We start from the raw sequence: 12836 nt of genomic DNA on the forward strand, positions 1-12836 counted from the left end.
CACCAAAGTGATTCCAAACTGGTACTCTGCTATGGTCCGGCACAAGGAATTCCTCAGTTGGAGGACTAAGAGCTGGGGGGTTATGGTGGCTAGGAAGCAACTGATGGGGTGACAGTAATAATGTCCTCCTTAAAGGCCAAACCGAGGTGTTGGCTAGACCTAACCAGAGACGTGGAATCTAACCCACTTGATGGTCTTCACCAGTGACCCCTCCTATTGGGATTTGGGTTTCGCCGCACCAAGTGAGCAGGTCACGGCCCTCTGGTCAGGTACCTGGGAGTGACGAGGAGACCGGGAGATGACACTAGAAGTGAAATGACTGGGAGACTGTGTACGCAGTATATCGATATGGAACGGAGAAGAGAACGCAGGATAATGGGTGCAATGGATACTGTGGAGTGGTGCGCTGGATTGTTCTAAGAAATGGCACTGGAGAACCAAACACAGGTTTGCTCTGAGAATATAACTGAAGAATATTACTGGCAAATGGTACTGCAGAATAATACTAAAGGATAACATTGGTAAATGGTTCTGCAGTATAACTTTGCCCAATGTCGCTGGTGAATGGTGATGCAGAATAACACTGAAGAATAGCACTGGTAAATGATGCTGCAGTATAACATTGAAGCAGTGGCATAACTAAAGGGGGTTGAGCAGGGCTTGTTCCCTGGGCGCCACTGGTCGCGGTCCAGGACACCGCGGTCAGTGTAGTGCTGACCGGACGGAGTACGGCTAGCACTACACAGTAGGTAACAAACACACAGGCGTGCGTCGACGGCTGTGTGTTTGTTTAAATTAGCAGCCAATGAGAGTCAAACAAACTTTCAGTGACTTCTTTGCCTACTGCCGGAGCCGGGCTGGAGCTCACTCATTAGCTCCATCTTCCGGCTCCCACAGTGGGTGATGGGATAGACGTCATGACGCCTCTCCCATAATGCAGAGCGGGCCGGCCCGGGAGGACGGAGCAGCGGACGGCGGCTGGAGCAGGAAATGGGGATTCAGGTAAGTGATTTTTTTTCTTTTTAAGTGTGTGTTCGTCTGCACTGCTGGGGGGGGACTACTACTGGGGGAACTGCATTGGGGGGACTACTATAGGGGGCACTGCATCGGGGATACCACTACTGGTGGCACAGCATCGGGGGGGCACGACTGGGAGGGACCACTACTGGGGGCCCTACTGGGGGGGGACTACTACTGGGGGCACAACTGGGGGGGGACTACTACTGGGCTCACTGCATTGGGGGGGACCACTACTGGGGGCACTGCATCGGGGGGGACCACTACAGTGGGGGACTACTACTGGGAGTAGTACTGGGGGGGGCTACTACTGGCGGCACTGCATCGGGGGGGACCACTACTGGGGGCACTACTGGGGGGGGACCACAACTGTTGACTACTACTGGGGGCACTGTATCTGGGTACCACTACTGGGGGCACTGTATAAGGGGGCACTGCATAGGGGATCACTACTGGGGGCCTGAATAAGGGGGACCACTCCTGGGGCACTGCATATGGGGGACCACTACTGGAGGCACTGAAGAAGGAGGACCTCTACAAGAGGCACTGTATAAGGGGCACTGCATAGGGGGGGTCACTACTGGGGGCCTGCATAAGGGGGACCACTACTGGGGGCACTGTACAAAGGGCTCTACTGGGGGCCTGCATAAGGGGGATCACTCCTGGGAGCACTGCATAGGGGGGGATCACTGCTGGGGGCCTGCATAAGGGGGACCACTACTGGGGGCACTGTATAAGGGGCACTAATGGGGGTCTGCATAAAAGGGACCACTAATGGGGGCTGCATAAGGGGGACCACTACTGGGGGCACTGTATAAGGGGCACTACTGGGGGCCTGCATAATAGGGTCCACTACTGGGGGCACTGCATTAAGGTGCATATGGAATAGAAAGGACTGTTCCCAGAGTGACGAGAAAGGGGTGTTATGTTGACACGCCCCATTTTTCAGTGACCGCACCCATTTTTTGTTGCGCGCACATAGGGGGTAGGGGGCTTTATTTTTCAATTTGCCCTGGGCTCCAAATACCCTAGTTACGCCACTGAATTGAAGGATGTCGCTGGTGAATGGTGCTGCAGAATAACACTGAGGCTGATGAGGAAACACACAGAGGATGTCAGCTGAGACTGATGAGAGCACACTGGAGAAACACAGCTAATGCTGGGTACACATTGGCCGATATATTGGCCGATCAATTGATCGGCCAATATATCGTGCCCCGTCGGTCAGTGTGTTCAGACGATATGTCTGTTGGCACCGTAGTTCACAGACATATCGCATTGACTGTGCTGCACAGCCAATGAACAGATATTTCTGCAGACATATCTGTCCATCGGCAAGTGTGTACGGGCGATCAGCCGATTGCCCGTACACAGGGGTGCTGTGTGCTGGGCTGCACTGGGAGACTGTCCGAGGCTGCTAAAGCAGCAGCCCGAGCAGTCTCCTATGCCAAAGGGGGGAGCGATCACGCTGATCGCGCCCCCCATTGGCTGTGAGCCGGGCTGAGGGGCACACAGCGCCCCCCTCCCCAGCGCCACAAATGTTTTTGTTTCGTTTTTTTTCAAAGGGGGCGTGGCCACGCCTTCCGCAATTAGGCCATTTCCCCTACCCACCCCCCAGCCGCCGAGACCCGCTGCAGCATGCAGATGATGGTCGTTCAGTGTGTATGAACGACCATCATCTGCAGATATATCTGCAAATCACTTGATCTGCAGATAAATCTGTCAGGTGTGTACCTACCTTAAGTCTAAACAGAGTACTGGAGATAGATACACTGATTAGCACACTGATAGTACTGAAGTTACAATGGAGTTCAGCATCCAGATGGTGCTAAAGTGATACTGAAGATCCAGACGCTGATAGCAGTCACTGGAAGTGAATAACAACGTGGAGCCTGGAGCGATGTTACAGAATCACGGTCACTGGAGTAGTGAAGTTGAAAAGCAGCTTCCTGTTCCTGGAGTCAGACTAAATACCCTTAGGTAGTTGGTCATTGGATCAGAAGATCAGCTGAGTGACCGCAGGACTACCATTGGGAGAGACTAGTCAGGTGATACGGACCAACATGGCTGCGCCCATGACCACCACTGCAGGAATCAGGACACAATCATGGAAGCGCTAGCAGACCCTGGGGAGAATATTCAGCCCACCACTCATCTCCACACCCGGCGACTGAAAACCTAAGCTCAAGGACGCCTGCGCAGCAGTGAGTAACGGCCGATCCTGGGTCGCATCCTGACAGACTGTTCGACTTGGAACTCCTAGGTTCGGGTGTGTTCTGTTTTCTCAAAAACTGAACTGCTCATTTCTAATATTTGTTAAAACGGTGGTGTAGCCTCTGCCTGCAGAACAGAAATGTAGGAGTGAGAACTGAAGAGGAGAAGCTGTAGATATTAAGCTCAGTATATGAACAATTGTGAAATAAATTGGTATCTTTGTCACTGTCATGCATAAATGAGGCATATACTAAAGTGGATGTTACAGTGTCTTAGGTACTGTTTTGTCTTTGACTTTATCTAACATCACTAGTCACCATAGATAAATATATTTTTGCAACATTAGACACATTTAAATGACAGTAAAGTATTGCCTATACTAGTTAGTGTTGTGTCAGTACTGACCACTTCACACAGTGTTTCACTGGTACATAATCCCCATTTGTATTTACTAGTACAGAAAAAAGTACATTGTAAGAAACAGATATTAACTAAAACACAGATTTCCTGCCAAAGAAAACATGCACAAAGGTTGTTGAATTCCACAACTATTGGACAGTAATTCTCTTATATCTTCCCTTACTCCTCCATAGAGGCAGAATAGAAGGTCAGAGAACTCCTAGGTCCTTACCCCTTTCTACTAACATCTCCTCCTCATCATTTATTCCTTGGCAACTGTTCAGCTCCATTCACACACAGCCAAGTCTCACACATGCTTTTACTGTCTAACATTACACTGGTCTATATTATTTTATCTGAGCACTTAGTTCTTTAGCCGAGATAGTTAGCGTAGGAGACTGCCAAATTGCTGTCTGACGACCAGATCTGCCTTTACAACATTTCCCATAGTCATTAATAGTCCAGTATTTCAAAAGATTCTTGGTTCAATTGATATGTTCTTTCTCATTTAATCACAGCCACAATAGCACTTTATTCAAAGTATTTTTAAAGTATGTGACTAGAAGAATCTACTTCCTGAATCAACAATATCTCTTCTTGTAGTGTTCTATTAATCTTGCTAAAAACATACCATAGTAATTAAGACAAAGGACATTAGAAGAAGCCAGCAGGACATGTGTTCTGCAGGGATTAATGGCTGTAACCCTAATTCTAATCACTCAGTTTCTATCATGTATGACTGAGCACCAGGGTGTCACACTTCTGGTGCACTTACTAGGGGTCTGGAGCCCTATTCTTAGGGGTTCTAGCCCTGGTACAAGGGCCAGGTAAGTCCATTCCGGGTGCTGCTTCGGTAATGTCTAAATCCTCTTCACGGAGAGGACCCTGACGTCATCAACCAATGTCCAGCGTATTCCCTGCCATCCAAGTGGGCATAGAGGGGGAATATAACCATGTGGCGAGCGCAGCGAGCTACCCGTGCCCATAGCGCGGCGAGCACAGCGAGCCCGCAAGGGGACAACAAACATGTTTTAGTGGGAACAAAGTACTTCTTTATCTGGCTGTCATGGGTAGGAACTGCACTTCCGCCCTCACTCACGTCACTTCCAGGTCCCTAGCACGAAGGGGAAATACAGCCAACCGTGCTGCTTCTGCTTCCTCCTTTGGGCCACCATGTGCTTTCTGCAGGTCATGTGACCACAATTGTCCAATATGCCGCTTCCCAATTCATTTGTTTTGTCTATTTAAACTTGCATGAGGCATCTAGCCCGTTGCAGAACTTTACTCATCATTGCTCTGCCACTTTGATCTTCAAATACTAGTGTCTCCAATTCTGTTTATCCTCATTCAGCTTCTGAGGCATGAAATCCTGTTTACCTGTATCCAGTTCCCTTAGTGCAGAGTTTCCCAAAGTCTGCCATTACAGTCAGGGGCATTTCTAAAGAGGAGGGGGCCTGTGTGCAGTCTCCGACATGGGCCCCCTACTCTCTGTCCGTCGGCCAGCAGCGCAGTAGCACACTGAGCTGTGCGCGGCCAGCACCGGAGTTATAGACTCTGGGCACTAGAGTACACCCAGAGTCTATAGAGTATGCACAGGTCATGGTGGCCATTTTCCCTGTACTGCGCATGCACAAATGATGGGAAAATGGCAGCGGCGGCCATTTTCCAGTCTTTTTAGAGCACCAGACCCCCGCTCCGACTTGGGACTCCAGGAAAGGTAAGTATGCTATGGGTGCAGGGTGTGCGGTGTGAGGCCCCGCACACCCTGCACCCATTATAGATATGCCCCTGATTACAGTCCAGGTTTTAAGGATATACATGTTTGAGCTCAGGTGACATAATTAGTACCTCAGTCAAATTGATTTAACCATCTGGACACAGGCATGGATATCCTTAAATTGACGTAAAGAGAAAAACAGTGACAGTGTACATCTCCTCATTAACTAGAGAGCTTCCAATCACTATGACAAGCTTTGTAGGGAGGCCCAATCCAAAGCAACACAGCCCCCCATATATGCACCTCATTGCCACCCTTGCATGCCACACAGTACCTTCCCAATATGCCCCAGTGTCCCCATGTATGCCACACAGTCCTCCCCAATATGCCCCACAGTGTTCCTCTGTATCATCACCTCCCATTTTCTGGCTGCTCTCTTGAATCCTTCCAGGCCTCTGGCTCTGTGTTCTGCATGTACATACAGCGCATAGTGGCTCCCAAGTCCCTTCCCCAGCATCACAGACGTGATGAGTCGGGAGCCGCTCTGCGCTGTATGTACTGCACATGCAGAACGGAGAGCAACAGCAGCCCTCATCTAGGTACATATTAGGACAATTGCAGGGTCAGGGTGAACACAGTCCTGCCCCGTTCTGGCCCACTTTAACCCCTGATGCAGCTAGCCCTTTTTGGTACCTTCTGTCCCCACCAGTGCCTGGAGCTCACACTCCACTCACTACACCACTGAGTGTGTTGCATGCGATGCATTAAATACTGTCCCTTCTGCACTGCAATTGTGAAGGAGAATGAGAGGGGGTAGAGAGCTGGGGTGGTCACTGGAACGAGTTTATGTTGCCCATCCCAACATAAAATCGTCCAGCCGCCCCTGTGTGTGTATACATGTGCATATATAGATAGATAGATACTCTCTCCCAATTTGGGTATTCTGGATAGAGAAGACGCCCACCTAAATCTGGATGAATGGCTCTCTTTGATTGATACATATATATAATAACAAAGAGAGTCATTCATCCAGATTTAGGTTGGCGTCTTCTCTATCCAGAATACCCAAATTGGGAGATATATTGGTTCTAAAAACAGAGCATAAAAAGTGGGCCACGTATGCGGCACCCCCTTTTTCTGCTGTTTTTACAATGAATATACGAGTATGTATGTATGAATATATGTTTTAGCACAAATATATGTATGTGTGTGTATGTGTATGTATATGTATATATAGTATACTGTATATATGTATGTATGTATGTTTGTCCAGTATCTTAATTATTTAGTGCAGTATTGTGATTAGTGTTCTGCTATGATTTATGAATAATGCATATTTCCTCACAGCTGAAGAATATGTTGGCTCTCAATAAATAAAGAGTAATAATAGAATAATATTAAAATATCTGGCTTCACCCTTTCACCGCTGAGGGGCCTATTCATCAACACTAAAATAACGTTTTAAGGACATTTTCCTTAATTACCGTTATTTTAGTATTCATGAAGACACTTAACCAGGAGATATCACTGATACCTCCTGGTTAAGTCCGCCTGCGTCCAGGGGGGGGGGGGCAGTAGCGCACGCAGGGGGGGTTTCTGAGTACCCAGAAAACCCCCCTGACCAAACCAATTTATTTATTTTTTTACAGAGACCGAGACAGGCTTGTCTCTGTCTCTGCACTGTGGGGCCACCCTTGGAGCTGCCCAGCCGCTGCCTGTTCAGCTGTCACCCCTTCTGAGTCAGGTGGCTTTCATACTACCTGATGCGGAAGCGCTGACAGCTGAACCAGCAGTTGCCGGGCAGCGCGCAGCGATCGCCACGGCCTGGACGGAGGCCATCAGGGACTGACAGAGAGGGGGCCCACTCGCTCCGGCGCTACCGCTGTCGATCCCCGCGCCCCTATGCTGCAATGCAAAGCACAAGCGTCAGGTAAGTGTGGGGTTTGGGTTGGCTGTCTGGGTAGGCTGGCTATAGGGCTTGGGCTGGCTGTGTTGGGCAGGGGATGGCTATCTGGGGATAGATGTGTGAGGCTGAGGCATGCTGGCTGGGGTGGCTACTGTATCTGGTGCAGTGGCTGCCTGGCTGGGGCAGGGGCTGTCTGGCTGGGGATAGCTGGCTGTCAGGCTGGGCATAGCTGGCTGGGCCTGGGACAGGCTGGCTGGGGTGACTATCTAGTGCAGGGGCTGTCTGACTGGGGCAGGGTACTGTCTGGCTGGAATAGGTGCTGTCTGGGACTGGTTGTCTTACTGGGGCAGGGTACTGTCTGGCTGGAACAGGGGCTGACCGGGCTATATATATGGAACTCCCCCCTAAAAATCCTGCGGGGGGAGGGGTCGAGGTGAGCAGAGGGGTGAGCGAGGGTTGGGGGGGCAATTACCGCAGCTGTAGGAAGTGCTGCACATGTGCTGGTTTTACAGATGTAACTACACATTCGCAGCGCTGATTCCAGCTGCGGTAAGTTAGAACAGGCAGGCAAAACTATTTATTTGCTGAAAAGCTGTCATTGCAAAAATTACAGTTTTTCTAAATAGATAGTTATGGAGAGGAGGAATGATGAATTCCTCCGGTAATTAGGTAGAACTCCATGCGAGTTCTAAACCTAATTACCTCCAGAGAAAGTTTTGTTATGATGAATAGGCCCCTAAGACTTTTATTACGCCTGTGCTTAGTCTATTTGGCGTTTTAGGGCTGATCACATTCCAACATCAATATCAGCCACTTGCTTATGCAGTAACCACACAAAGTATACCTTGTTTTCCTCATTTGGAGTTACAGAAAATACCATCAGTTTGCTTATACACTCTGACAAGGTAAAGAGAATTGAAACCAAATGGCCCAAAAAGTCAGAAATAACAGCAAATGTGTGTGTTTGGTTTTATAAACACCAACAGGAAATTCTTTGTGGTTATTGCTGTGGCATGAATCCACTGTTCCAATATGGCAAAAAGCAGGATTTTACACAGAGGTTTTCATAATAAGATCTAGCACTGCTCATATGCTCAAGCTTCAGATTTAATGCGGAACATCTGCGACTTGGCGTTTCTAATCGAATTGCAAGGAAATCAGGAACACGCTTCATGAAAATATCCCCTGAAATGCACATAATGTTCTCTCTTGAGCGCAAAGCATGGAATTCACTGCTTATTGACTCAACCCCCTAGTTTTCCTATTATATTCCCTGTTATTATGTTTTATTAATATTTATTAGATGTACATGTAATGTTGTGGTCATATCACTCCAGCATCAGGCATCAATTATATGTGTCTATTTAACTTTACCCTAGTCAGGGTATAATAGATCTGATGCTAACAGAATTATACCACTGTATGAGTCTTTAGTTAGACCACATCTTGAATTTAGGGTACAGTTTTGGGCACCTGTCTACAGCAAGGACATGGGATAACCTGAAAAATGTTCAGAAGTGAGTCACTGTATTATGAAGTAGTTAGGGATATTACAATATAAAGATGAAATATACAAATTGGGCTTGTGTACATTGACAAAAGGGCGCATTAGAGATGACCTAATTAGTATGTATAAATATATACAAAGATTCATCTACAGTAAGTAATTATTATTTAACACCTAAGTCTTTGCATGTGTCTTGTGGACACTTGTTTTTACTGGAAGCACATTTTTACCATTAACAATGGAAAAGGTTTTTCACTGTAAGAGAAGTCAGACAATGGAACTCTCTAGAACTTGATGACTGCAGATTCACTAACTTGATTTAAGTGAAATAGTATAATCCGCTATAATTACCAGAATGCACTGTTGGAGTATTACGACAGGAGATTTAACAGGTGGTCATATAAGGAGTTAGGAAATATTGTCTTTTTCCCCACAGCACAGATAAACTGGCAGCTTCCTCATTGGTGTTTCGTTTTGTTTTCCTCTGGATTAACACTGTAAACCCACAGGAGAATGGTGACCTTAATCATTGGTAACCATAAATCTAACATAATTAATTGCAATGTCTACTTCATAAAATGCATTCCATGACCCCTATATCCTTTCCTATACAGGGCTTCTGTTAGAAGTCCTCCTATCAAATTCTCATCTCTACATGGAGGCTTCATCTCCGTGAAATTTAATAGAAACAAAATGAGAACAAGCCAAGTTGGAGAAGCAGTTTTCACTGAACACTTTTCCTGCCTTTCTCTCCTGAGAATGCAGAAGTCATTGTGTAAAGATGTTACTGTATGTGCTGCGGATAATAATATTTCTGTTTATATAGTATGATTAATGTATTATTTCCATAGGGAGATGAAGGAATCAAAGGCATTAAAGGAGAAAAGGGAAGCAACGGACCAAATGGCATTCCGGTAAGAAATGACTGTATAATCTGTAACGGGCAGGGACCTCCTCCCTGTTGTCCTTCCCTACCTACTACACTCTGTTACTGTGCTCCAACCCCTTGTCTCTTTCTCCCTTTCAGCTACTCTGATTCTCTCAGCTCACCTATGCATTCTGTACAGCAGAGATTCCCAAACGCAGTCCTCAAGGCTCCCCAATTGTTCAGGTTTTAGAGATATCCATGGTTGAGCACATGTGGCTAAACCAAATTGACTGACATAGGCAAACGCAGAGGAGGTTTCCGTCTGCCTGGAAACCCCCCTCCCCAGCACATACCATGACCATAGTAGAAATAGTAATATAATAGAATTTTACTAGTGCTACATGTTTTTCTCAGTATCACAAATGAAATAATTAGCACCACATGTGGATCTTTTAACATGTATTAGCCAGTAATAAATAACCTGTGCACCAACTAGAAGATCTGGAAAACATGCACTGTTAGAGATGCACTGCTATATAGCCCAATATGTACATATATGTCCAGGGCAGTGCTAGGTTCTTCTGTTGCTCCTCCAGGCTCCCGGACTTGCTCCAATGCTCTGGAATGGTGCACACATCTAAAATAAATACATTCAGCTCAGGCAGGATGGCCTTACTGACACATCTAATGACTTACTGTGATCCTGTATATGCTGGAATTATGACACACAATACACATTGTATGACGCATATTAAAGCTGGTTAAGTACCAATGCTGCTCTCTTCATGGACTGGCCACACACTCAAAAATCAAGCATCAAGAAATCCTGCGTTTGCCACTGACTGATGTACTAATTAAGTCACTTGTGGTCAAGCATGAAAATCCTTAAAACCTGGAATGATATGGTGCCTTGGAGGACCGAGTTTGGGAACCTCTGGTGTACAGGATTACTGAGTACTGATTTGATTCCCACCATGCCTCCTGCTTGCAAACAGCCTTACCCATGTTCCAGTCATATGTCCTACCCACCCTGCAGTGTGATAATAATGTTGGGTACTTATGCTATGTTATGACTGTGTATTGTATTTATGTTGTAATACCCTATTGCTGTGAAATGTTTCTATGTTCAGCCTGTACGGCGCTGCGTACACTTTGTTGTGATGGATTTCCTTCTAGGCACATTAGGTACATGCCTAGGGTCGCTAATTGCTTGGGCAGTACAGCAGGCGTACTGTATCATAGCCCTAACATATCATACTTGTCTACTCTCCCGAAATAGCCATGAGCCTCCCAAAAATCGTGTGTCTCTCCCGGCCCCCCGGAAGAGTGGACAAGTCTCCCGCCCGGCGACGATTGCCCACCACCCCCCTGCAACCCCCGCTTGCGTCCACTCACACCTTTCATAAATGTCCGGAATTGGTCATCGTGGCCCCGCCCCCGACAACACAATGATTATTGGCAAGCCTGTATTATATTTATTTTGCAACCAGCAGTGGTAGGGTTTGCAGGCGGCAAATTGTAGTGCTGTGGTAGGGGGTGGTGGGTAAGGTTGGGGCTGCCTTGAATTTATGTGAATTCTGGCCCTGATTCAGATTTGGGAATATAGTAAGATAGTGCAAGTAACTTTGGATCTTGGTAAAACCATGCTGCACTGCAGGTGGGCAGATGTAAAATGTGCAGAGAGATTTAGATTTGGGAGGTGTGTGTCCTAATTGAATTCTAAATTGCAGTGTAAGGTAACCCCCAGCACCTGCAGGCAAAGTAGACACTTCTCCCACATTCTACCCACTTCCTAGTGAAGTGGGCAGAATGGGGAAAATGTTCTCGACGATTGGTGGGTCTGGTTGTAGGGGGCAGGGCCTAATGACCAGATTCTATGATAATCCCGTCATTTAGCCCCGTCGCCTATTCAAATATGCAGGATTCTCGCCATTTCACTATGAGGGGGCAGGGCTTAATGATGTGGATCATCTGGCCCCACCCCCAAAGCCACCCACCTCAGTGGCGGAACTCCCGAAGACAATGGAGTCTTTGCCGCCGGGCGCCAGCCCTGAAGCGGGCACCTGGCTCCATTGTCCCCCGGCCGTTCCGGGCACTGCATGGAGAAGGAGCGCCGCTGATCGGTGCTCCACCTCCACCTTCTGCACCCTCCATATGACGGGCGCCCGCTGAGTGTGTTACCAGCGGGTGCCCGGCTCCTTCTCTTCCCTCCCTCGGCACTAGCGGCAGCCGGAGCTCACTCCTGAGCTCTGGCTGCCGGGTCCCACAATGCACTATGGGAGTGACGTCATGACGTCACTCCCATAGTTCCGAGGACATATGGCAGCAGCACTGGAGCGGGGTTCAAGGTAAGTATTGTTTTTTTTGTGTGTGTGTGTGCGCGTGGGGGGGTGCTCACTACAGGGGGCATTACTGGGGCTTACTGCAGGGGTCATTACTGAGGGCACTACTGGGGCTTACTACAGGGGGTACTACTGGGGCTTACTACAAGGGGCATTACTGGGGCTTACTACAGGGGGGCACTACTGGGGCTTACTACAGGGAGCATTACTGGGGCTTACTACAGGGGGCACTACTGGGGCTTACTACAGGGGGCACTACTGGGGCTTACTACAGGGGGGCATTACTACAGGGGGCACTACTGGGGGGCATTACTGTCATACTACAGGGGCATTACTACAGGGGGCACTAATGGGGCTTACTACAGGGGGCATTACTGGGGGCACTACTGGGGCTTACTACTGGGATCACTACAGGGGCTTACTACATGGGGCACTACAGGGGCTTACTACTGGGGGCACTACAGGGGGCTTACTACTGGGGGCGCTACAGGGGGCTTACTACTGGGGGCATTACAGGGGCTTACTACTGGGGGAACTACAGGGGCCTTACTACTGGGGGCACTATTGGGAGCACTGCAACTGGGGGCACTAGAGTGGCCCTTACTACTGGGAGCACTTCAAGGGGCATTACTACAGGGGCACTGCAGGGAGCATTACTACTGGAGGCACTACAAGGGTATTACAAATGGGGCACTACAGGGACCCTTGCTACCTGGGGCACTGCATAGGGGCACAACTACTGGAGGTGCTGTATAGGGGTACCATTAGTGGGGGGCACTACATAGGCAGACACTGCACAGGGGGACCTCTACAGAGGGCACTGCACAGGGGGACCACTACTGGGGGAACTGCATAGGGGGGCGACG

At 48.2% G+C, this 12836-nt stretch overlaps 1 protein-coding gene across 1 annotated transcript in view; it reads left to right on the top strand.

The window, feature by feature from the left end:
* Positions 1–12836, top strand: part of LOC148535369 (collagen alpha-6(VI) chain-like) — a 181062-nt gene that overhangs the window by 90106 nt on the left and 78120 nt on the right. Inside the window, exon 25 of the mRNA XM_088462675.1 lies at positions 9612–9674. Within this exon, the coding sequence (XP_088318801.1) occupies positions 9612–9674 (63 nt within the window). The remainder of the gene's footprint in view (positions 1–9611; positions 9675–12836) is intronic.

Source organism: Taudactylus pleione, unplaced genomic scaffold, assembly GCF_031769625.1.
Source record: "Taudactylus pleione unplaced genomic scaffold, aTauple2 ptg000053l, whole genome shotgun sequence".
NCBI classification, from domain to species: Eukaryota; Metazoa; Chordata; class Amphibia; order Anura; family Myobatrachidae; genus Taudactylus; species Taudactylus pleione.